This window comes from Magnusiomyces paraingens (genome assembly GCF_902498895.1).
Source record: "Magnusiomyces paraingens strain CBS 517.90 genome assembly, contig: contig1, whole genome shotgun sequence".
Lineage (NCBI taxonomy): Eukaryota > Fungi > Ascomycota > Dipodascomycetes > Dipodascales > Dipodascaceae > Magnusiomyces > Magnusiomyces paraingens.
Window position 1 is genome coordinate 2,157,662 of NW_022474067.1, and position 25,229 is coordinate 2,182,890.

At 34.2% G+C, this 25,229-nt stretch overlaps 8 protein-coding genes across 8 annotated transcripts; 4 read left to right on the plus strand and 4 right to left on the minus strand.

Moving 5' to 3' along the window:
- Nucleotides 1–118: 118 nt before the first annotated feature.
- On the minus strand, nt 119–2,071 carry SAPINGB_P000635 (uncharacterized protein; the record flags this gene model as incomplete). Its single annotated transcript, XM_031995358.1, has 1 exon — nt 119–2,071. One exon carries the CDS (start codon nt 2,069–2,071, stop codon nt 119–121), a length of 1,953 nt encoding a protein of 650 aa, XP_031851249.1.
- A 652-nt stretch (nt 2,072–2,723) lies between these two features.
- On the minus strand, nt 2,724–4,832 carry SAPINGB_P000636 (uncharacterized protein; the record flags this gene model as incomplete). Its single annotated transcript, XM_031995359.1, has 1 exon — nt 2,724–4,832. The coding sequence occupies one exon, from the start codon at nt 4,830–4,832 to the stop codon at nt 2,724–2,726; it is 2,109 nt and encodes a 702-aa protein (XP_031851250.1).
- Nucleotides 4,833–5,158: 326 nt separating this feature from the next.
- On the minus strand, nt 5,159–8,306 carry SAPINGB_P000637 (uncharacterized protein; the record flags this gene model as incomplete). The annotated part of the gene is made up of 3 exons (XM_031995360.1): nt 5,159–7,719; nt 7,851–7,974; nt 8,094–8,306. 3 exons carry the CDS (start codon nt 8,304–8,306, stop codon nt 5,159–5,161), a joined length of 2,898 nt encoding a protein of 965 aa, XP_031851251.1.
- A 716-nt stretch (nt 8,307–9,022) lies between these two features.
- Nucleotides 9,023–10,816, plus strand: SAPINGB_P000638 (uncharacterized protein; the record flags this gene model as incomplete). Its single annotated transcript, XM_031995361.1, has 3 exons — nt 9,023–9,946; nt 10,020–10,215; nt 10,317–10,816. 3 exons carry the CDS (start codon nt 9,023–9,025, stop codon nt 10,814–10,816), a joined length of 1,620 nt encoding a protein of 539 aa, XP_031851252.1.
- A 2,984-nt stretch (nt 10,817–13,800) lies between these two features.
- On the minus strand, nt 13,801–14,397 carry SAPINGB_P000639 (uncharacterized protein; the record flags this gene model as incomplete). The annotated part of the gene is made up of 1 exon (XM_031995362.1): nt 13,801–14,397. The coding sequence occupies one exon, from the start codon at nt 14,395–14,397 to the stop codon at nt 13,801–13,803; it is 597 nt and encodes a 198-aa protein (XP_031851253.1).
- Nucleotides 14,398–17,334: 2,937 nt separating this feature from the next.
- On the plus strand, nt 17,335–18,120 carry SAPINGB_P000640 (uncharacterized protein; the record flags this gene model as incomplete). Its single annotated transcript, XM_031995363.1, has 1 exon — nt 17,335–18,120. One exon carries the CDS (start codon nt 17,335–17,337, stop codon nt 18,118–18,120), a length of 786 nt encoding a protein of 261 aa, XP_031851254.1.
- A 578-nt stretch (nt 18,121–18,698) lies between these two features.
- SAPINGB_P000641 (uncharacterized protein) lies at nt 18,699–19,811 on the plus strand (the record flags this gene model as incomplete). Its single annotated transcript, XM_031995364.1, has 1 exon — nt 18,699–19,811. One exon carries the CDS (start codon nt 18,699–18,701, stop codon nt 19,809–19,811), a length of 1,113 nt encoding a protein of 370 aa, XP_031851255.1.
- A 4,327-nt stretch (nt 19,812–24,138) lies between these two features.
- On the plus strand, nt 24,139–24,735 carry SAPINGB_P000642 (uncharacterized protein; the record flags this gene model as incomplete). Its single annotated transcript, XM_031995365.1, has 1 exon — nt 24,139–24,735. The coding sequence occupies one exon, from the start codon at nt 24,139–24,141 to the stop codon at nt 24,733–24,735; it is 597 nt and encodes a 198-aa protein (XP_031851256.1).
- Nucleotides 24,736–25,229: the final 494 nt, after the last annotated feature.

Sequence of the window (25,229 nt, forward strand, 5' to 3'; positions counted from 1 at the left end):
GCTTTTATGACATTTGCCTATTTAATGATGGGGGATTTGTTGTAATACTTTTTTTCTAAATAATATTATGTTTAAAATATATATATTTAATTAATAATTAATTAATAATTTGTTATGCTTAGTCGACCTCCTCGACAGTAGGACCACTGCCCTCACCTGAAGTACCGCCAGGAGCTGAGCCAGGGGCTGCGCCAGGGAATCCTCCAGGCATACCACCACCAGGAGCACCACCGGCACCTTGGTAGAAGCCAGTCATGATAGGATTAGCCACTCCTTCCAGCTCCTTTTGTCTGTCTGTGAACTCTTCAGTCGTAGCAGTCTGGTTGCTATCAAGCCACTCAATAGTCTCTGTAATTTGCTTCTCAAGCTTCTCACGGTCACTTTCAGAAACCTTCTCCTTGAACTTTTCCTCAGAAATTGTATTCTTAAGCGAGTAAGCATAGCTTTCAAGACTATTCTTGGCTGCAATGCGCTTTGATTCCTTCTCGTCCTCATCCTTGTACTTTTCAGCTTCAGAGACCATCCGCTCAATGTCTTCCTTGGACAGACGGCCCTTGTCGTTGGTAATCGTAATTTTGCTGCTCTTACCGGTACCCTTCTCAACTGCAGAAACGTTCAAGATACCATTGGCATCAATGTCGAACGTCACTTCAATCTGAGGAACACCACGAGGAGCAGGAGGAATACCGGAAAGCTCGAACTTGCCGAGAAGGTTATTATCCTTAGTCTTGGTACGCTCACCTTCATAAACCTGGATAAGAACACCAGGCTGATTGTCAGCATATGTAGAAAAGGTTTCAGACTTCTTGGTAGGAATGGTAGAGTTGCGGGGGATCAGTTTGGTCATGACACCGCCAGCAGTCTCAATACCAAGGGAAAGGGGTGCAACATCAAGCAGCAACAAGTCCTGGGTCTTTGAAGAAGAAGTGTCACCAGAAAGAATTGCAGCTTGGACTGCAGCACCATAGGCAACGGCCTCGTCAGGATTGATAGACTTGGAAGGCTCCTTGCCATTGAAGAAATCAGAAACAAGTTTCTGGACCTTGGGGATACGTGTGGAACCACCAACAAGGACGATATCGTGAACTTGTGACTTGTCAATCTTAGCATCACGGAGGACCTTTTCGACAGGCTCTAAAGTGGATCTGAAAAGATCACCACAGAGCTCCTCAAATCTGGCACGAGTGATGGAAGTGTAGAAGTCAATTCCCTCGTAAAGAGAATCAATCTCAATTGTGGTTTGTGCAGAAGATGAAAGAGTACGCTTGGCACGTTCACATGCGGTTCTCAAACGTCTAAGAGCACGTTGGTTTGAAGAAAGATCCTTTTTGTTCTTGCGCTTAAACTCTTCAATGAAGTGGTTTACCAGTCTGTTATCGAAATCTTCACCACCAAGATGGGTATCACCTGCAGTAGCATTGACTTCAAAAATTCCGTCTTCAATGGTAAGAAGAGAAACATCAAAAGTACCACCACCAAGATCGAAAATTAGAACCTTGCGCTCTTCCTTTGCTCCCTTGTCAAGACCATAAGCAATGGCAGCAGCTGTAGGTTCATTGATGATACGCAGAACATTGAGACCAGCAATTAATCCTGCATCCTTAGTAGCCTGTCTTTGAGAGTCGTTGAAATAAGCGGGGACAGTAATGACAGCATCTGAAACTTTACTACCTAAGAAACTTTCTGCGGTTTCCTTCATCTTTGTGAGGACCATGGAGGAGATTTCTTCAGGTTGGAAAACTTTAGTTTCACCTTTGAACTGGACTTGAATGGCAGGTTTGCCATTCTTGTCAATGACCTTAAAGGGGAAATGTTTAAGATCAGTTTGAACCTCAGGATCGTTGAACTTTCGGCCAATTAATCGCTTGGCGTCAAAGACAGTATTTTCTGGGTTCATAGCAGCCTGGTTTTTGGCAGCATCACCAATCAGGCGCTCAGTGTCTGTAAATGCCACGAAGGAAGGTGTTGTGCGGTTACCTTGATCGTTGGCAATGATTTCGACACGGTCGTTTGTAAAATGGGCCACACAAGAGTATGTGGTACCGAGATCAATTCCAATAGCTTTGCTCATTGTTGTTGCTAAGTTATGATTTGATTTAGAATAGATATTTGTAAAATTGTTGTGAGAATAGATTTTTTTGTTTTTATTTGATGAAGATAAAAAAAAAAAACTTTGAATGATGGGATATTTGTCTTCTTTTTATACTTGGAAGGTTGGTTTGTTTAGACATCCTTGAGATGCTTCGAAAGCCGCACAGAATCCACTAGACGTTTCTGGAAATTTATATTTCACGTGATTTAACATTCCCCCATAATCCCATAATCCCATAACCCCATAACCCCATAACCCCATTTCAACAATGAAGGATTTTTAGAAATTTCTCAATCTGATCGTGATGAATCTTAATTAAACAAAAATAAACTCGAGAGTTCTAGTAACTAGAAGATTGTTCTTCATATTTTTTTTTTTTTTAAAAAAAAAAAAAGAAACTAATATCGTGGGGAAAGTAGTTTACTTTTTTTTTTTCTAGAAAAATTAAACACTCTACAAACTACCATTCGAGCGCAATTATCATTGAGATGCTTTAATGCAATTTTATTTATGATGACTAGATAGTATTATATATTGAATATTGATATTAATATTAATTAAGCTATTATTTCCCAATTCTTATTGGATTATTCTCAAGGTAGAAAAAAAAAGGCTTGTTTTAGTTTCATTTTCAAAAGTCATCATCTTCACCGATGAATCCATTTCTGGAGAAAGCGCTATCTTGATCAGAAGCACTAGGGATAGTCCCCCAACGAGCCACTTTACGTTCAGCATCAATAACACCACGTTCACGCTCAAGACGTTGCTCAACTGCACTTCGTGCTTGTTCCTTAACTTCGCGACGAATAGTGTCACGACTTACTGATTCATCCGTTTTACGTGACCCTGGCAAAACAAACACCTCGGCACCTGAATTAACAGCAGTAACAGAATGTGTGGCACTTGCACGGCGCGCAGAAATACCTCCACGAAGTGGCTCCCCTGAAGATAAAACAGGACCACGGCTTGGTGACAACGAGCGAGGAGCTGAGCTACCACTCACAGAGGGAACACGAGGTGCTGCAAGTACTGGAATCGAGCCTGAGTTAAGAGACATGTTTGAAGGTCTTTTGCGGAGTGGTGGTGGACCTCCAGCAGGAAACCCTCCAGATTGAACAATATTGTTACTATAAGAGGCAGTACGAGAAGCTGAACGAGAGGCGGAGCGAGATGGGGAACGACTCGGGCTTGCTTGACGTGATGATGAAGATGGTGCACGGGGCTTATTGGTAGACCCGTGAGCATGTTTGGGCAATGATATGGGTCCATTGTGAGGAGTTTGATGCAAAGGAATGACGTGAGTAGGTGATACACGACCTGGATTAACTCCTGAAGCATGGCGATGGTGGTCGTAGGGAATATCAACTTCTTTTGGGTTTTTGAAATAGTATTTACCCTCGGTTGGTTTAACCGTTGCACTGACGCCTACGCCATTAGCAGAAGTTGCAACCACAAAGGGCAACTTTGGAGTTGCAGCTCTAGGTGGAGGAGAAGTGCTTCGTGACCAAGGATCATCATTTGAACCAACAGAAGCGATAGCAGCGGTGTAGGATGCAATAACACTAGCACTGGTTGAGCTTGCTGAAGTCGGGATACTGATTTGAGTTCCAGAAGAACTTGACAAGCGAACCCCTGAAGAACGACTTGGCTGTTTTTCTGGCTGCCTTTGTGGTTGCTTTTTAAATAGATTTTCCTCGAGCTTTTTAATACGCTCACTATACAATGCACGATATAATCTATCGACTTGGACCTCGTAAGCCAATTTATGTAGGTATTCATTAATGACCACTGCACGGTCATTTTTATCAAATGACAAGGTTGACATTGCTTCTATAGCAGCCTTTCCATTTTTTGAAGGAATCCGGGAAGAATTGCGAGTTTGTGCCTGTGTTTGAGCTTGATAATAGTTGCCGATACTAGGTATTTTGGAACCAGAGTTTGCAGATGATGATGGGTGGTTGCGTTCCCATTTGCGGCACTTGGCCAGATTGATTGCCTCTTTAACCATTCGACGGCGAGCTTCTGGGGCCACATAATGTTCTGAATAGATGCCTGATTCCGAGAGTGTTTTAATATACACTAATTCTGATGCATTTGAGTTCAAAACCATGAGCGCATATCCCGGTGCAAGTTGCTTGAGAATGGCTCCACCTGAAGCCAATGCGACTGGTCCTGAGGAAGCGGCCAACCGGCGAGCAGCTAAAATAGCGGCAGGGATTTTTTTTGTCGAAGATATAGGGGGTTCAGGGGCCACGGTCATAGGCATAGTCACAGGCTGCTTTTTGGCTAAAGACGAAGGGGTACTAGAAAGAATGCACAAAGAGCGAAACTTGTTTTTACGCCAATCAACAAGAATGCGAAACTTGTCGTTGGCCAATGCACGTTCAAACGCGGTACGATTGTATTTTTTATCTGTCTCTTCGTTAAGTTCTTCTTCAGGAGCATCTGTAATGGTTTCTGTGTTAAATTCTTCTTCAATGAGGGTTTCTGAATCATCTAGTTTATGGGATTCCGAACGGGCTCTGGCTGCAGGGCCTTCACAAAAGGCTTCTGAACGCGCAATGGCACATCGTCGAAACATGTACTGTAGAGAAATTGATTGTAATTCAAGATCATCTTCTGCTTCTCCTTGTCGATACAATGGAAGAGCAAAAGAATGGGCTCCTAGGAGTGACCCAGAATCTCCAGGTGTTGTTTCTTCGGAGCCAAATGGAATGAATGCCTTCAATAGGCTTTGCATTATTATTATTTTTTTTTATTTATTTATTTATTTTTTTTTTTGGTAGTTGTGTGTTGAAATAGAAGTAGTGGAGATTTTTATTATTATTTATTTTTCTTTATTTATTTATATTTGGGAGGTTTTTCTAAAGTAAACAAAACGCTCACATAATCAGGTGAGATGACATGTGACAAGCCGCACAAATTATTAATTTACACGGCTCGTACAAAATTTCTTCATCTTCTTTAGCAAATAAGACGAGACTTTCCAAGTCTTTTTTTTTTTTTTTTTTTTTTTTTTTTTTTTTTTTTGAATTGGTTCATTGAATTGATGATATGCTGTTCTATCTATCTACCTTGAAAGTACTTGGTAGCAATGTCCATGCCATTTGGCGCTCCCTCACTACTACTTTTCATCATATACTGACTACCACCACCACCGCCACCACCACCATAAATTGGGCCTTGATTGATTGCTAACGGGGAAGGCGAATATTGTTGAGCAATTCCCATCTGGTTCATGTTTCCCATGGGCTGCTGCTGTGGAGGCTGCGAAGGCATGCCGTATGGCCCCAAAATATTGCTTGGACCACTGGTGGCACTAATACTCATGTTTTGCATTCCAGATACAAGATTTGGTACAGAGTTAGAGCGCCCACCATCGTTATATAACTGAGATTGCATATGAGGGGGAAGTGCTGATACATAATTATGCTGTTGTTGCGATTGCTGCTGCTGCTGCTGCTGTTGTTGTTGCTGTTGCTGTTGCGATTGTTGTTGCGATTGCTGTTGCTGTTGCGGTTGCTGTTGTAAATGCTGTTGCAAGTTTGTCATACTTGCACTAGGATGAAGAGACATTCCAAGTGGTATCTGTGGAGGTAAAGGGGGAGGAATTGCGTTAGATCCTTGAGAAAACTGAGGGTTGAATTGCTGGGAGGTTTCGTAAGAAGAAAACTGGGATACAGAGGAGTTAGGAGATGGTAAATTACCACTGATGCTTCCATTAACCTCAACAGTACTTCCTAACGGACCTGGCCGTCTTCTTGGAGGAGGTGGAGGAGGCATTAAAAGACCATTTGACACCATGGGTTGAGAAGAACTAATAGAGCTACCGGGATTTAAAGGAGATGAGACAATTGATCCAGAAAATGATCTAAGTCTAGACGCTGGAGGTGCTGGTGTTTGGGTATGTTCTAAGCTAGAATTGCTTCCATTATTTCCAGCCATAAGATAGGGGATGGGGGAGGTTGACCCAGTTTGAGAGTGTTGTTGAGGGACTGACAGAAATGAAGATGTGGAAGATGTCGAACTATTATTAGAAGGAGCAGGAGCTTTAGGAGGCGCACCTGGACCATGGAAAATTGACTTGAAATCGTCCAAGGTTTGAGGAACTGCTGAGTGAGTATGTGGAGATGCAGTTGAAGATGAAAATGGTGGCTGATGTAGGTTACTACCACTATTGGAATAGGTAGGCTGGCTATACAATGGGTTAAACACAACACCATTATTTGTATTTACATTATTATTCAGTGGGTTATGAGATGATTGTTGTTGTTGTTGTTGTTGTTGTTGTTGCTGCTGCTGTAAATTATTATTATTATTATTATTATTATTATTATTATTATTATTATTATTACCACCACCTGTAACCTGAGTCTGAAGTGGTCCAATGGCCAACGATCCATTACGTGGCTGAGAAAATGATGATGAACCAGTGATCTGGGACTGAAGAGGTAGTGTAGACTGGCCTGTAGCCTGAGGAGATAAACCAAATAGAGGCGAAGAAGCTTTACGTGGTTGTGGGACTACAGGTGGTGCAAGACTGGCACTACCTGTATGGGTGGGTTGAAGACTAGGAAGAGATCCTGTATGAGTGGGTTGAAGACTAGGAAGAGATCCTGTATGAGTGGATTGAAGACTAGGAAGAGATCCTGTATGAGTGGGTTGAAGACTAGGAAGAGATCCTGTATGATTGGGTTGTATGCCTGTAATTGAACCGGTATGACTAGGCTGAATAGTTGGCAGAGATCCAGTGTGATTGGACTGGATATTTGATAGAGACACTGTAGGGTTATTTTGAAGAGTGGGAAGAGTTACACCAGTATGGTGGAAAGATGAACCTGTATGGGTTGGTTTAAGTGGAGCTGGACCAGTGCTGTTAGGTATCAGAGGCTGTTGGGTATATGAGTTCATGTTATGAATATCAATACCGCCAGTGCTCAGTGTACGGACTTTAGGAGGCAATGGCGGTGCAGGGACAGAAATGCTGCCGTTACGAATATCTCCCACTGGTGGGGATGGAGAAGGTGAATCAACATTGGCGGAAAATCCTGGGAATGGGAAATTGGGCATGTTTACTGCTGGAGCTGAGGGTAAGTTGGAAACACCATTATGAAGTACAGTATCGATTTGAATGTTTTTGAAATGTGTGCGGTCGATTTCAACATCTTCATCAGCACCCCCAGTATTTTGGGCCACGAGAGCCCCCCTAATATTGAAAAGATCGCCCACGTCGTAGTTTGCAGAGGTAGATGCCGAAAGAGGAGAGGGACGGGGTGGTGCATTTTTAGGAACAAGACGAGGCATGTTGTTACGGGCCTGGCGAATTAGCTCTTCCATACTGCGGGCAGCTGCTTCTGCTACTTGAGGTGGACCCATATCGAAGGTAACATGCTTTTTGGGACGGGATGAAGTAGTAGTAGCAACTTGAGTTGGAGATGCTGGAGCAGCGGGTCTTTCGCCAGTCAGCATAAAAGATGTGAATGAGTTGATATCAAACTTTGGGGGTTCTGCAGAGGAAGGTGCTGGCATGATGGAAGGTTTGCGGAAGGGATTTCCGCCAGTGGGCTGGGACTGGAGTGGTTCCTGTTGATTCAGCTGTTGCAGGTTAGGTGGGTTATCTGCCGGGTCTTGTTTTTTAGTTTTGGACACGATAGACCTTGGTTTTGGGACAGGTGCTTTTAAGAGAGAGAGAGAGAGAGAGAGCAAAAGTGTTAGTAGAATAACAATAACAATAACAACCGGGTACATAAAAACTTACCAGGCTGGAAAATCAGGGCGTATGAAGGTGACATTCCAGTTTTTGCATGGGACACGAGCCTCAGACAAGCGTAAAAGACTGGCGGGTCAATAGTTGAAAGCTGTGGTGGGAACATTACAGAGATCTAATAGAAACAAAATGTCAAAAAGAATGTTTGAGTTAGCTTTAAGGATTCCAAATATATATATATATATATATATATATATTGGTCTCGTGTGAGTTATTTCAAACTCTTAAACTCACCTTAGACTTATCGTCTGGCGACAAACCAAAGTTTGCAATGTAGGCCAAAACATCGGCAGCACCAATGGTTGGTGTACGCTTGCGAAGCAGTAAATCTGTGTACCAGCGTGGATATGTTGCCACTTCTTCAGGGGTCAAATTCATGTCATCGACAGTGAATTTCGCGGGCAAAGACCCTGGCTCGGCAGTAAAGCCCGCGATAGGTGTCTCCATTGGCAAGCGAAAGATTAGGAGATAATAAAGAAAGGCAAAAAAAAAAAAAAGAAGGGAGAAAAGTTACTGCTTCACAAAAGCGCAGGCTGATGATTTAAAATAATATATAAATATATATAAATATATATAAATATATGAAATTTTTTTTTTTTTTTTTGATTTTTTTGATTTTTTTTTTAAAGAATTGGGTCTGTAGTAGTGGATTTTTTTTTTTTTTGGGGGGGGGAGAGAGGAAAGACTCAATACAGGCGGTGGTGTTGACAGACTGGTGGGAACAAAAATAAAAATAAAAAAATGCGGGTTTCGTCGGCAGGTAGGCAGGCAGGTAGGCAAGTAGGCAGCGATTACAGCAGCGGTTTTGTTGTTTTTGTTATATTGTAGGGGAGAAAAAAAAAAAAAAAAAAAAAAAGTGGCCAGCATTAAGAGAGAGAAAGTGTGTGTGTGATGAATAAGTGCTTAGTTAATGAGGGATTTGGAAGTTACCCGGCTGCTCAGCCTTTTTTTTTTATTTTATTTTTATTTTTATTTTTATTTTTAAACCCAACAACAAACAGCCTTTTAAAACTATTATCATCATCATCATCATCATCATCATCATCATCATCAACTTTTCAAGCCTTAAATGAAAATATATCAACTAAATACCAACAAGTAAAAAAAAAAATACCTAAAAAGCATTATAGAACAATTTATATTATAATTAAAAAAAATACCCAATGTCTGAAGACATCCCTTCTCCTCCTAAACGTGGATTCAGTGACTCTGCAGCTGCAACTGAAATTGCACACTGGATCGAAGCCATTATAGGTGACAAAGTTCCTACATCTTCTTCAGAAGCTCTCATCAATGCACTCAAAGATGGGACTGTACTATGTCGCTTAGCCAATACAGTGGAACCTGGTGCAGTGCCTCGTTTTAAAACATCCTCAATGCCCTTTGTTCAAATGGAAAATATTGCTGCATTTTTGCGTGCTGCATCCCACTTGGGTGTGCCAGATGATGAACTCTTTGAAACAGTGGACCTTTTCGAAGCTCGTGACCCAGTCCAAGTTTTTACAACTATTCGATCTTATTCAAGATGTGCAAATAAACGTCATCCTAATATACCCGTACTTGGACCTCAGCTCGCAGTTAAAAATACAACTCCACGTGTTTTCAAACCAGTTGATATTCCAGCATGGAATACACATCAGTATGGATTCATGAATGGTGCAAACCAAAGCACTGAAGGTGTTGTTGTTGGCCGCCGTAGAGATATCACTCTTCCAGAAACAATAACCAAGCCTAAACCACCACCACGTCCTCACAACATTCTTGTTCCAAGTAGACCCCCCAAACCTGCCAGTCTTAACAGCATAAAAAAGAAAGAACACAGAACCAATGTCTTTGGTGATGAGGATGAGGATGAGGATGAAAAAAAAAAAAATAGTGATGAAAGCACAAATAAAGTTCCATCGGGTAAGCTCAAGTCCAGAATTGGTACAGTGAATGCGCAACTGATGGCTTATAGTTTACAGAGCCGGAGCCAGGTAGAAAAACTTTCTTCTGAGCAAGACGCATCAATTTATGCGTACGACGAAGTATACGATTCAATTCAAGCTGCGAGAGAAAAAAAGAAGGAAAAAATACAAACAGAAGAGGTAAGCATTTGTTTGATTTAAACTATTAATATCTTTTTTTTTTTTTTTTTTTTTTTTTAACAACAAAACATAGCCAGTATATATGGAGAAGTTATTAGAATCAAAAAAACAGCGCGAACGAGATCGCCAACGTGCAATGGATGTTAAGCTGCGACGCGAAAGAGAAAATAATGTTGAAGAATTTGCAGACAAGGAGAGCTTTGTAACTGCTGCATATAAAAAACAACAAGAAGAAATTGCACAACAATTACTAGAAGATGAAAAAAATGGTAAGTTTATTTTAATTTTATTTTTCAATTTTATTTTTCAAAAAAATTTTTTTTTTTTGATTTACCTTTTTTTTCTATTTAATTAACAATTATTTTTTTAGAAAAGAAAATTGATCGACGCGCTGGATTAAAATCAATGTACAAAACATATCTTAATAGTAGAGATGATGAATTAATACCTGAAAAACATGAATTTCAAGAATCAACAGATGACTGTAAAGATAAGTCTACAGATGTGCCGTTGGCAGCTGGCCTCAATGTGATTAAAAAATCATCTGGAAAACCCACATCAAACACGACTCGGAAACGCAGTAGCCCTGATGATAATTTTAATTACCAAGATAATGACAATCACTATAATCGTAACAGAAACCGAAGGCATAAAAGTTCATATGAAAATGATGATCGTTCAGCTGAAACTCGAGATTTTGAACGAATGCTTGAAAAACGAGCAGAAGATGTAAATATTAAAGCAACTCAAGCTGCAGATGAAAAACGTGAACAAGCCTTGGCTATTTATAAATCTGGAAGTAGCTCCTCAGCAGTAGCAGCAAAAATAGAAGCTGCCAGACAACGGTTATTGGAGCGCAAAAAAAAATAGAAAAACAATGTGATTTCGCGGGTAGTTATATATTTTTGTTAAGAAAAAAAAAATTTTTTTTTGTATAGTATACAATGTTTGTATACTGCTCAAATTAATATATATATATATAATAAGTTCGGTGGATTGGAAATAGGATCCCCACAGATTGACTGAATTTTCTTCATTCTAATGCTCATACAAATAGAGAAGGGAGAAAAAAAAAACAAGTGACTTTTATTTGCCATTCTTTGTTATTCATAAATAGCACAGCACTACCCTGGTCAACAGAAACCCCGACTCTTTTGTTAAGTTAAAATTAGTGTTGTTAATTCTTTAAGAAACATTTTAATTTTAAATAAAAAGTTGTTATTTAAAAAAAAAAAATAAATAAATAAATGAATTGTCAATAATTAATGGACTTGTAAAAATGAAATTGATAAATTACGTAAAATATGAATTTTCATAATCATTAAATAATACTGATAAAATGTTTAAAAAAAACAAAAAAAACAAAAAAAACAAAAAAAAAAAATTATTCAGAATTAGAGAATTTAAAAATAAATAATCAATTTCAAGTTACTTAATTTTTTTATTGTGTTTCTTTCTAGACAAGTCTTAGATGTCTATATCATAACTTCTTATAACTTTGAATGTTCTAAACCAACAATCTGAGAAAATCTGGATCAATCTTTAATTTAAATTTCTTTATCACTTTACACATTTCTAACTAAATTCAAATTAATTAATACTAATAATAATAATTGACTTTGTTAATTGATTTTATTAAAAAAATAAACTGGTTCTTCTATTCAATTGAATAATTATCTGAGCGTTTTATCATTTCATTAATTTTTTGGCTATACACTAAAATCACAGATCGCATTTTTTTTTTTTTTTTTTCAAAAATTTGATGTGCTTATATAATCACTTAAAGTTCAAAATCTTTCACCAAAGCGCCAAACACTAAACTTTTTTTTTTTTTCTCAGCATTACTCAACACCAAGTTTGCAAAAATTAGAAAAATTAGAAAAATTAGAAAAAATCTCAAAACTACAAATTTTCAACCAAATAAAAAAAAATAACAATTGATTAAAGATGCAAAAAGTGATTCGACCCAGGATCGAACTGGGGACGTTCTGCGTGTTAAGCAGATGCCATAACCGACTAGACCATCGAACCATTTTTGTTAGAAAAAACATCTCTAGGTCGTATTTAAACTAATGCCATATAATGTAAAATTAAATTTACCCAATTTTTTTAGCCTTTATATTGTTAAATTATTATAATTTCTGTTAAAATTTTTTGTTGCTGAATAGATTTGTAAAAGTAAATAATTAAATTAGGTTGAAAACACCTAGCAACATGAACTTTTGATGGAGTTGCATAAAATCCAACATTTTCTATTACCTTTAGTTATTTAGAAAACTTTGTAAAAATAAATATAGAATTAATTACAGAATTTACCAATTTATTTAATAAAGTATTTTTTTTTATTAATTTCTGTTATTTATACTTCTCTTAAACTTGTATTTTTTATTTGGTTCAACAATCAGAGAATTCACATATTACTTTATCCTATGTCTTTCTTAATTATTTCCCTCTTTTATAATTATTTTTAATTTTTTTTAAAGTATATTATGATTTCATATTTAAACTAATATCTATCAAATATATAAATGTATTGGAATACTTTGACATGATTATTCGTGCTTATTTTTTCACTTACCCATATTTTTTGTTGTTCACTAAAAGTTTTTTTTTTTTTTTCTATTCTCTTGAAAAATACATGCTTACGTAACATCACAAACTTTAAAACAAAATTTTCTTTTAGACATTTTCCTGACCACCACAGCTCAACATTAAGATCTAAGGAACTTGAATAATAAAAGAATCAAAAGTTCTTAGCAAATCAAAAAACATAACAATTGATTAAAGATGTAAAAAGTGATTCGACCCAGGATCGAACTGGGGACGTTCTGCGTGTTAAGCAGATGCCATGACCAACTAGACCATCGAACCGTTATTATTAGAGCCCATTGCCAATGAGGCCCATTTTTAGTATTGCAAACATTTGCAATACGTTGTAAATTTGAAATTAAACCTATTATAAAGTATAGGGAATAATTTTCAAAAATTTTGAAGCATATTTGTTTAGTCGTAAATAATACTGAGTGCTTTTTCGAGATGTTTTCCTTTCCTGAAGCGAAGGTAGGAATGAATATACCTCAATTAAACCTTCAGGCTATCCTAATGAGAAGAAACACCAATTCTTCAGTTTATTTTAATTATCCCAAAAAGTGAATACGGTGTTTACCTTTATAGGAGGAAAAATTTGTGTGTCCGTAAAGACAAGTGGATATTGTTCAGGTAGATCTGGGACCGACCAACTGGGTTTCCTTTTTTTTTCCCCCCGGTAAAATGTCGTTTAAATCTATCTTCCAGGATATCCAAGATGCAAAGATTGACACCACCCGTATTAAAAAAAATTGAATAAGTTAAAAGTCACCAAAGTTAGGCAATTCAAATAGAAAGTGTTGATGCTGATGTAATTTAGTTCCATAACTCATGAATTAAAATGGTTGAAAAAACAAATTTGAAAAATTTTTTGGTAAATATTTGAATTTATTAAGATTGATAGAAAAAAACAGTTATGAAACCGGTTTAATCTTTATCAGTCATTTATTAGATGTGATGGTGTTAGGTATGAGATAAATTTTTAATGGAATTTGGTAAAATCTACAATTTTCTATCTTTTTAAGTTAGGTACAAAACTAATATATTTTAGACAATATAAATAATTTAACTATAATACGGAATTTTAGATTATTAGAGGAATCGCAATAACCCTATTGGTTAAAAATTTAATTTAGTATAAAATTAATAAAATAAAAAAAATGGCTATTTTGGAATGATTAAATTAATTATTAATGAATTAAAAAAATATTATTAAAGAGTTAATGATGCTGTAGTATTTATGACTTTAAACATTTAAAGCTATGATTTTAAAGAATCTTGTTAAGGTCGCCAATGATATTGCTAAGGAGGCCATCAACACCAGAGCTAAGACCATCAGACTTAAGAGTAGTCTGAAGAGAAGTGATAGTAGAAAGAATAGCAGTGAACTGAGCCTTAACTGATGAATCAATGTCCTTTCCGGTAAGAAGTCTAGAGACAAGGTTGGAAATGATAACAGAGAGGTTCAGAACAAGTGTCTGAAGACCAGTCTTAATAAGAAGATTTTGAACAAGAGAACCGACACCAGAAGTAAGATCAGTGCTCTTAAGGTTGTTCTCAAGCTCAAGAAGAACGGAGTTGACCTGGGCCAAAAAAGTAGCAAGAGAAGTAGGCTCAAGGGAGAGGTTTCCAGAAAGAACGTTGGTCAAAGTCTCCTGAAGGAATGTACCAACATTGGCCAAAAGAGTAGCAACAGCAGAAAGATCAACATTGGAACGCTTGTTAATTTCAGCGTAAGGAGCAAGAATCTCAGCGGCAGAAAGTTCTGAGCGACGAGCAACTTCATTGGAAGCAGCAGCAGTAGGAGCAGCTGAAGCAATAGCAGCAACGGCAGAGAAAAAGGCAATGTTCTTGATGGCAACCATTTTTAATTGTGATAAAATTATAATTTAAAAAGACGAAATTTGATCTGGATCTAGTAGATTGAATGATGTGAGAGTGTTGATAGAGAAGAGAGAAAAAAAAAATATAATTCACAAGGAATTTGATCTCTATTTATACTTGTTTTTTTGAAAAGATATATTTTGATTATTTTAGTTATTTTGGTTGTAATTCGTATGAATTTAATATAATAAGATATTATAGAGGTTTATCTCATTTCTGAGAAAAAAATATTTATGAAAGAATTCATAGAAAACTATAGTGTTGAAGAAAACCCTCAACTTGGAAGTGAAGCTGCTCATCTCGTTAATCAAATTTCTTTTTTTTTTTTTTTTTTTGGTACCTGATTAACTTAAAACCCTTAATCCAAAATTGAAAAATAGATATTTTAATACTATAATAAATTTAAACAAAAATGTGGATATAAATTTCCCCTGACTACTACTTAATGTGAAAATGTGGTACCTTAAATAACGAAAAATTCTATATCTTAATTAATTATTTATATACTAAAAAAAACTTAGTTTACTGATATTTTAATAGAAAGTTGTTTATATACTTAATTGAAGAATATGTAATTATATATATATATATTCAATTTAGTATAATCATACTTTTGCCTTAAAACTGATTCAAACCGTTTATAGATTCAATAACAAATACCTTAAAAGAATGACCAATAAATATTGAATTTCAATTAATTGAAGATCTTTTTTTTTTTTTTCAATTAACATGATATAATTATTTATTTTGATTCAGTTGTTATAATTTTTGGATGGAATATTAAAAATCCATTTCAAAATTTATTGGATCTATCGCCTCCTTTTTGTTTACAAATGGAAAAAGCTTTTAAATAGTTACACCTATTACTGTAAATTTATAATTATGAATGGAGCAATAAATCAAAAAAAAATTACGTTAAAGCTTCTAAGTAAATGTTCACATCTCATATTATTCAGACCTATTCTATCAGTTTCATATTTCCTTTTTTTTTATTTTTAAAAACTAATTTAAGATTGGAATGCCCCTTATTGAAATAGTGTGCCTTAAATAACTAGTTATGAACAGTATCCAGGCTTACCGCTTAGGTAAAATGATCCTAAAATGGAATATCCACAGATGTGGTAACCATGCTATAGTTAACATGAGTAACAAATTTTACTTTGAAAAAATAAATAGAGAAATTACTTAAACACAAGAGATAGAATGTATGCTAGTATGTCTACTAGTCTACCAGCCTAACAGCCTCGATCTGTCTCAATTGAGATCTCATCTTTTTACGGCTATTATTAATTTTTTTAAAGCAGATACAAAACTTTCATAACTTTTTAAAATCTGGTAAAAAAAAATTTAAATATCTACTTAATGCTTAAATAATTTTAATTGCTAAAGTTTATGTTACTTAGCGTCCTCCTTAATAAATGTTCCGTGATGAAATATGTTTAAATTGATTAAAAAGATTCACAATTTTTTTTTTCAATGAACTATGTAGCATCCATATTCCAAATAGTTAACTTCAACTTCTTTTTTTTTTATTATTATTAGCAGCCACCATGATGGCATAACTGCCTTATAGCAATTACTACACGCCTTGATCCAAACTTCATAAGCCTTTAGTTAAAAGAAATATAGAGAAATTGATGCCAGAAAAGTGTTATTTTTGTTTTACTAAAGGTATCTAACCATTTTGTAAATTTTGTTGCATAGAATAGAATAATAACTTTAAAGATTCCAATACTGACATTTTCTTATCACTGTTGTTTATGGTTGCAATATTAATAACATATTTTTAAATTTGAAAAAAATACATTTGAATCTATTCAAATTTCATTCATATGTTCATTTTTATTAAAAATAATGTTTAAGAAGTTGTTGGTATTCAGTAAATCAAAACATACCATTTAGGTAACCGTTTACTTCTTTAACCCTCGCAAAAAATATTTAATGCTTTAATGAGCTTGGCTTATTGTAATAAACATTTTTATAGTATCCATTAGCTCTTGTAGTTTATCATGTTTAGCGTGTATTCTAAATATCTGGTTATTCATACTAAAAATATGACTATATCAATGGAATTTTCAAGTAAATCGAACAAAGCAATTCAAAACAAAGATGGCTAGTTTCTCTTTCTTTTTATGCTAATGCCATTTTCAAGGATATTTTCATGACAGTTACTTGTTTTCATGTTTTAAACATCTGTGTTAAACTAAACGTATTTGAAAGAAGAAAATGAAAACAATTGTATTCGGCGGAAAACAATCCGTTGCATTAATTTGCTGGAAGCATATAAGGTTTAATTTTGGTATCTGTTGAATTTTATTTTTGTTTATTTTTAGTTTTAGTTTTAGTTTTACAGAGTGAGCTTTTCTTTCCTAGCATTATTGTTTGATTATTAAGGTTATTTGTTTTAGTTGAACATGTCAACATCGACAAAAAAGATTCAAAACAGGGTTTCGGACCTGACTTTCTACGTACTATCCATTTCAAAGTTTTGAAATATCCGCGACATTTGCGGCACGAGCCTGGAAGTTTTCTTCTGGTAAACCTGATTTAATTTTTTTTCGATAAGATGTTAAATCAAAAACATCTAGCATAGCCTAAGCCAAGTGAACCCTATGGAACAAAGGTTTAGAAATCACGGCCACGCCTGTTCGTTGTTTCCGACGGTTAACTCAGACCATTGCATGAATTTTTTCAGCAGATTGATTCAACCTTTTAGAATCTATATTCTTATAATCCTTACTTGTAAAAAAACTTGATTTCAAAAAAAAAAATTCTATAAAATCCAGCGGTTTTTTCAGAAATATTGAAATTTTTTTTTTCATCATCAACTATTTTCAGCTTGAAAATCCTATCTTATTATCTCATTATTATTACCTTTTTTTTCATCAAATTTATTATTCCTTTTTTTTTCTTCAAAAATGAAGTTTTCAATTGTTAATGTCTTGTTTATTGCTGCTACTGTTGCAGTCGCTGCCCCTGTTGCTGAAGCCAATCCTGAGGCATTTGCTGCTCCCATTGCAGAAGCTGAAGCCGAGGCCAATCCTGGACTTTGGCTTTTAAAGAAGAAGCTTGCTTTCTTATTTAGCCTCAAGTGTGGTGGCGGTTATTATAACAACCAAAACCAGGGGTCATCTTCAGGATCATCTAATGGCTCTAGTTCTTCAGGAGGCTCTGGTGGCTCTGGTGGCTCTGGAGGTGCTGGAGGTGCTGGAGGTGCAGGTGGTGCAGGTGGTGCTGGGGGCTCAGGTAGCTCTGGATCTTCTGCTACTAACAACAATAACAACAACTCAAACACTGGTAGTAACACTAATAACAATACGAACAACAACACTAACAACAATAAAAATGAGATTATCATTTACGTTATGCCCAGCGGTTATTTGTCTCCCAATACTACTTCTAGTTCTTCAGTTCCATTCACCGGAACTCTTATCAATGGTTCTCTTTATGCCAACACACCCACTAATACTGGTCTCGGCAATGTTGTTATTAATAACAATGGTCAACTCCAAGTTGTCAGTGGAAAAACTTCATCTTCCTCAACATCGCCTTACTGGACTGTTGAAAATGGGACCCTTGTACCCAACGGACAAACAGTTGTTTCTTGCCCTGATGGCAATGGTAATTACATCCTTTACTGTGCCAGTACTTGCCCTACTGGCCATGAGCCACAAACTATCAGCCTTAAAACTGGCTCTCTTTAAATCATAAAATGTTGGCCGCTGGCAGTAATAACAAACAAATTTTCATATTTTTATTGAAAACATCACATATCTATTACATATAAAGAAAGAATATATAACTACAATTGTCTTAAATAAAGAAAATAAACATGGCCATGATACTAAATTAAAATTAATTCTTTACTAAAAGATTTACTTTATAAAGTACTATATTTAATTGAATAGTTAAAAAAAATATAAAAAATTATACTTAAAAAATATCGACACCAGCAGGACTCGAACCTGCGCGGGAAATCCCAAAAGATTTCTAATCTTTCGCCTTAACCGCTCGGCCATAGTGCCTAAATCATTAGTATATAGAGATGCTATTGGCTAAATAAAGTGATTTGACAAAATATACAGCTTATTGTTTTTTTAAGCATTTTTTGAAACAAACAAACAAACAAACAAGCATTTTTTGATATGCGATTAAATAATGGGATGGAACTCCTTTTGGCTTTATTGATGATGTAACTATTACCGTTGAAGGTAAAATTGAAGAAAATACCAAAAGCTTAAGCAACATATTAGAAAAATGTTGTAATTGGGCTAAATCAAGAATGACCAAAATTGATTTGGGTGATAAATTGGGTTTTATTCATTTTACAAAAAATGTGAAACCTAAAGATGAAAAAGTGCAACTTACTTTACCCAATGGAGAACTTCGTGAACCCCAGAAGGAAGTTAAATTGCTTGGAATTACTTTGAACAATCTGCTTGATTTTAAATCTCATATTTTGAATAAAATCAATAAAGCAAGAAAAGCTGTTGGTGCTATTTGGCATCTTGGTGGCGTGCAAAAAGGTATGCGAGGGTCTGCAGTCAGATCACTGTATATTGCTTGCGTGAGACCAATTGTCGAATATGGTTTAGAAATTTGGCATCATAAAATCTTGAAAGGAGAAATCCACAAGTTGGAAGTGATGCAGAACATGGCTTTAAGAAGAATTGTTGGTGCTTATCGCACAACTCCTATTGCGGTACTACAAAAGGAAGCTGGTATTATGCCATATAGTATTAGGCTAAAATTTATGGTGGCACGAAAAGCTATTCGTTTACACCTAAATATTAGCAAAACTAATCCTATTAATGGTCATTTGTTAACATTGATTGAGAAATCTCCAATTGCAAAGCTAACCACGCTTTACATTTTGGCGAAAGATGATAGAGACTACATGATTAAGAAGGATGAAAAACGAAAATGCAAGAGAGTTGAACCTCCTACACTGAAACAACAACAAAATCAGACGATTGGAATTTTGAAGAAACAAGCAATGGAAGAATGGCAAGAAATGTATTGGAACAGCAGTAAGGATCTGTGGTATCATAATATCACAGTGGAGTCGAAATGTACTGATAATCTTTCCAAAATGGTTACGGGAGTGATCATGAAGAAAGATAGTCGAAGGATCTTGAGTAATATTACTCAATTTCGCACAGGCCATGGCAACTTTGGCGCATGGTTTAAAAAGTTTGGAATTGAAAAGGATAGTTACAACTGCAAATGTGGAGAGCTGGAAACAGTTCATCACATTTTAGTTGAGTGTCCTTTGCTTGAAGAGGAAAGAAAAGGACTGAAACAGATATCTCCAGAGATGGACATGTCGACTCTCTTAAACAGTTTAACTGGCTTACAAGAGATTGTAAGCTTTATCTCTGCTTGGAGGGATTAAGAAATACAATTACAACGTTGATGAAGACAAGTGGAGATAAGTTGGGAAGGTTTGGTTATTTTTAACCCCCTGTTCCTCGTAAGCTGGCATCAGGACTTATTTTCGGGCTGTTGGAGATGCAATGTTGAAGGCAAAATTAAAAGTTTAGAGAAAAAATGAAAAATAAACAAAGATGCAAGAACATTAACTTTTATTCTGAAGCAGCAACAGAGTCAGTTAATTGGAATTTTGAAAAAAAAAAACAAGAAATGGAAGAATGGCAAGAAATGTACTACAATAGTGATAAATATTTGTGGTTACTGACAATTTTTTTAAAATGGTCACAGGAGTGATTATGAAAAGGGGTGGTTAAGGGATCTTGCGTAATCGTGCTCACTTTTTCACAGACTATGAAAAATTTGGTGCATAGTTTCAAAAGTTTCGAATTAAAAAGAATAGTTACAACTACAAATATGGATAGATGAAAACAGTTAAACATATTTTGATTGATTGTCCATTACAGAAAGAAAAAAAAAAAAAAAAAAGAAAAGGGGATATCTCCTGAGATAGACATGTCGATTTTCTTAGACAGTTCAATTGGCTTATAAGCCTGTAGTTACAACAAATCTGGTTCCCAGGACTTATTTTCGGGCTGTCAAAGATGCAACGTTGAAGTCAAATTAAAAACTTATTGTGAAAACAAATATATATATATATATATATATATAGTAATATTCAAGATCTAGAAGGATAAAACAGGTGCTGATATTATATAATTCTATAACCGTTGAATAAAAACAGATAGTAGTTTTTGATATTTTATTCACTTAAATTAATATTCAATTGAACTTGTTTTTTCTTTTTTTTAAAAAAAAGAGTACTGTAGATCCTGAAGTTTACACAGTTGGTTTAAATTTACCAAATTTAATAATGGAATGTTTAAAATATCATAAAAATTTAAAATTGTAGATATCAAACTATAATTGTTATGTTTTTTTTCTTGGTTAATTGTATGTTTTTATTTAAAGGTTATAAAATTATACAGCATTAGAATTTGTGCGATTCATTTTGTTTTTTTCCCCAAAATGCTTAAAATTATATATTTTTAGATCATTTATGAATACATTCTCTTTATCGTTACTTTTCCAACAATTTACTTGGCTCGATGGTTTAGTGGTATAATTCTCGCTTAGGGTTAACTAAGCAATTTGCGAGAGGTCCCGGGTTCAATTCCCGGTTGAGCCCTGTTTTTATTTGATATTTTTTTACTTTTCACCAAAAAAATTATTTCTTCAAAGGATTTTAAAAGATTTTTGTTGAGGGAATAAAGGATGTGTCATGATTAAATGGTTATTTTTTTTTTTTTGAAGTGAAATTTAAATGTAAGAATTCTAGTGTGAAGGGTGGAAGAAAAAAAAAAATTTTAAAACCCTTGCCCTAGCGTATACTGTTGGAATTGGAACCATTTTTTAAAATTTTGTCCGGATTTTGTGTGCAAATGTGCTGCTTGCTAGTAGTTTGTACAATTAGCACACAAAATCCGAACAAAATTTTGGATCCCCTTATTCAAGCACCCATAAGACGTTCACAACACCGGAACAAAAATGAAAAAAAAAATTCATATAATTTCAATGTGTTGGATATTTTAGTGAAAAATTCATTTATATTTAGTTCAGATTGTAAGGAGTTGATTGTTGAAAGAGAAAGTGCAAAGATTGGTTTGCTGTAAGTAGGAGATTTCCAATCAACATAGTGAATAAAAATTGCACAAACAAACAAACAAACAGGTTGGTCACTGAATTGAGTTGAAAAATAATTAAAAAAACAAAAATAGCTAACTTTTGAATTTATTTTTTCATTTCTGTTTATTTAAGAAAAAAAAGTGTACCAAATTGTTTATACTTTATCTGAACTCCCGGGCTACTCTGGTGAATAGGACAGTAGACTTTTTCGCTCAGTCTAATAAGTTTTTCTAAATTTTAAATAAGATGTTAACAATTGCATAGTTTACTGCACTTGATATGGTGATAAAAAAAAAAAAAGCTAATAATAATTAATTACTCATTTTCAGTGTCATGTAAAATTTCAAAATTCTAGTATTATTTCTTTTTGTTATTAAAGAAGCACTAAATCACAAATTTGACCAAAAAGTATTAATTAGACATCTGCTTGTACAAGTTTTCATTATTTCCAAAGTTGTTTTTTTTTTCTTCTACAAACTTTGTTTGACTACAGTCTTTTATTTTCGAAATTGCTCAAGATTGACTTATAAGGCTAGTGTGCCAAAACTATCATTTAGTTTTTTAGTTTCTTATAATTATATCTTTTTTTTTTTTTTTTGTCTTTGTTGATATTTTTGTTTTCATTCTTCAATACATTGACAAAAAAAAGAAATCGTTTAACACTTTAAAAAAAAATTTCGCATTTTTATTCCAGAAAATAAGATCATTATTTAATAATAAAAGGATATTTTTTTTATTGAAACAAAAAAACAAAAAAACAAAAAAAAAACAATTCCATTCTAATATTAGAATATAAAATAAAAACTGGGCTCCAGTTTTCCACATACGATCATAGCGTAATTTTGTAAAGCCAAGCACGAAAGACACTAACATTTTGACATACTAAAGATGTGTACTCAAATAAATTATTTTATTTTGCTTTAAAAATTTCCTTTTAAAATTTGAATTCAAAAAGCCTTTAAATTAAGTGTGTTTAATTTCAATATAAGTCATTTAATTTGACTTGAAATAAAAGATTTAATGTGTTCATGAATAATATATACTTCAGTAAATTTAAGGTTTTCACGTGACAGACTCCGTGGCCAAGCTGGTTAAGGCGCACGACTGTTAATCGTGAGATCGTGAGTTCAATCCTCACCGGGGTCGTTAATATTTCTATTTTTTTTTGTAAAAGTTGCTTTTTATTTAAATTGATCATTCTTTTTACAAGTTATTTTCTTTCAAATTTGTCTTAGAGAAGATCTAAAAAATATAGAATAACCTTAAGAATTGAAAAAGGGTTTTTTTTTTTTTTTTTTAGTAAATCACAAAAAAAAAAAAATTATAATTATAATTATAAAATGAATAAAAATGGAGAATGACTTCTTTAAGATATATATATTTTTCAAACAAAACCACTCTTCCTTTATTTAAGAAATGTTTTTTTTTTTGTATTAAATACTAAAAGTTTTTTAATAATTTACAATTCATTAGATCTATTTTTCAAACTACCGACGAACCTTTACAATTTTCAGAAAATAACAAACTTTCTTAGTTTTCAGTGACTTTAAACCAAACTTATAGTTATGAATATCTGTCAATTTAATTTGTAAACTGAAGAGATATATATCAATAAATTAAAATAAGACAAAGCATTATATAAAGAGATTGGTAATAAATAGCTAATAATAATAATAACAATAATAATATTAATATTAGTATGATTTTAAGAGTAATTCATAAAGGTTGGTGTTTAGTACAATTTTCCAGATCAGTGACAAAATTCATAAAAATAACTAGAACACGTGATTATTATTACGTAATTAAATTTCATTTATATAAAATGTATGATATTTTTACTTTTTTAAGTATTAGGGTTCGATGGTCTAGTCGGTTATGGCATCTGCTTAACACGCAGAACGTCCCCAGTTCGATCCTGGGTCGAATCATATAAATTAATATTTTTTAACAAATTTTTTTTATTTTTATATTATTCTTTGGCTTAGCCATCAATCTTTGAAATAGGTAAAAAAAAAAAATTGTTTGTTTAATAATTGATTGTGAATATTTATTTCTTCATTTATTATTATTATTATTATTATTATTATTATCATCATCTTCATATATATAATTAAGATTCATTGTGGCTCAATTGAATTTTCAAAGCGGCTGATCTCTTAGAAATTGCCACTGAAAGGATTACCCACCTTCTTTAAACTTCCTCCCCCCTGTGTTTACATAGTTGTGTAGCAAAAAAAAAAAAAACCCCTTGGTTTTCCATAATAACCAGGCTAATTATAGTGTGTGGAGTTAAAAAAAAATAAATAAATAAATAAATAAATAAAGAATGGGAGGGTAAAGCAGAAACTTTTTTTTTTATTTTTTATTTTTTTATTTCCCCTTTCTTTCTTTCTTTCTTTCTTTCCTTTCTTCTTTTTTTTTTTTTTTTTTTTTTTTTAAAATACTTTTAACAAATTCAATTCGCCACCAATAGTTTATAGAAAAAAAAAAAACATACAAATATTAATAAAACATATATACTAAATACAGGCCAGCAACTCAAAAAGTAACCACTACTTATATTCAATTATTCCCACCCCTTACTTAATATTACCACAAAATATATCATGTCCAAACAGCCAGAAATTGATCAAGAGCTAGTGGCTGAAGATACCGCTGGCTACAAAGTCACAGATAAGAAAACCATTGCCGAATACGCAAACCTGGACGCAGAAGATGACTCTCTTAAAAAATGGAAGGAATCTCTTGGTCTCAGCACAGGTGCATTAATTGGAGACCCCAATGACAAACGTCGAGTAGTGGTATTGGAGTTGCGCGTTGATGTGGAAGGTGCTGATCCCATTATTATCAATCTAGAAACCCCTGGCGCTCTTCAAAGCCTTCGCAAATCTCCCATTGTCATTCGTGAACGCTCCCGGTACCAACGCCGTCTTAGATTCCGGGTGCAACATGAGATCATTACAGGTCTCAAATACCTGCAGTCGCTTAAGCGCTCAGGCATTCGTGTCGATAAATCACAAGAGGTCTGCGGGTCATATCCTCCCAATACTGTCGACAAGCCCTACTATGAAAAGACCTTTGCCGAGGAAGAGGCTCCTCATGGAATGTTGGCACGAGGAACCTATGACGTTACATCCAAGTTTGTCGATGACGATGGCGTCACACATTTGGAATTTGCATGGCAGATCGAGATTAAGAAATAATAATAAGTAGGAACATTTTCTTTGAAAAAAAAAAAAAAAAAAAAAAAAAAGTTTAATAGGTGTTTATGAAAATAGTGTAATATTTGTTTTATTTATTTATTTTTATTTATTTTTATTTATTTATATTTATTTATATTTATTTATATTTATTTATATATATATATATATATTGGTTATTATTGCTACACTCTTTTAAGGCACCGAAGCCTCCCGATTTTACAAAAGGAACCCGGACCGACCGACCCACTTGACTGGACAGTAAAGAAATGCCAACGCATAATCACATGTGGATCACGTGACCATGTGTATATATATATATACATATATATATATAATTGAAGGTTAGCATTTCTTCCGTTCTGGAAAAAAAAAAAAAAAAAAAAATTTCAAAACTGTCAAGTAAAAGAAATTGAATTTTTTTTTTTTTGCCATTTCCATTTAATATTCTTCGGACATTCTTCTAAATACCAATCCTTAATATACTTAAAACCCCC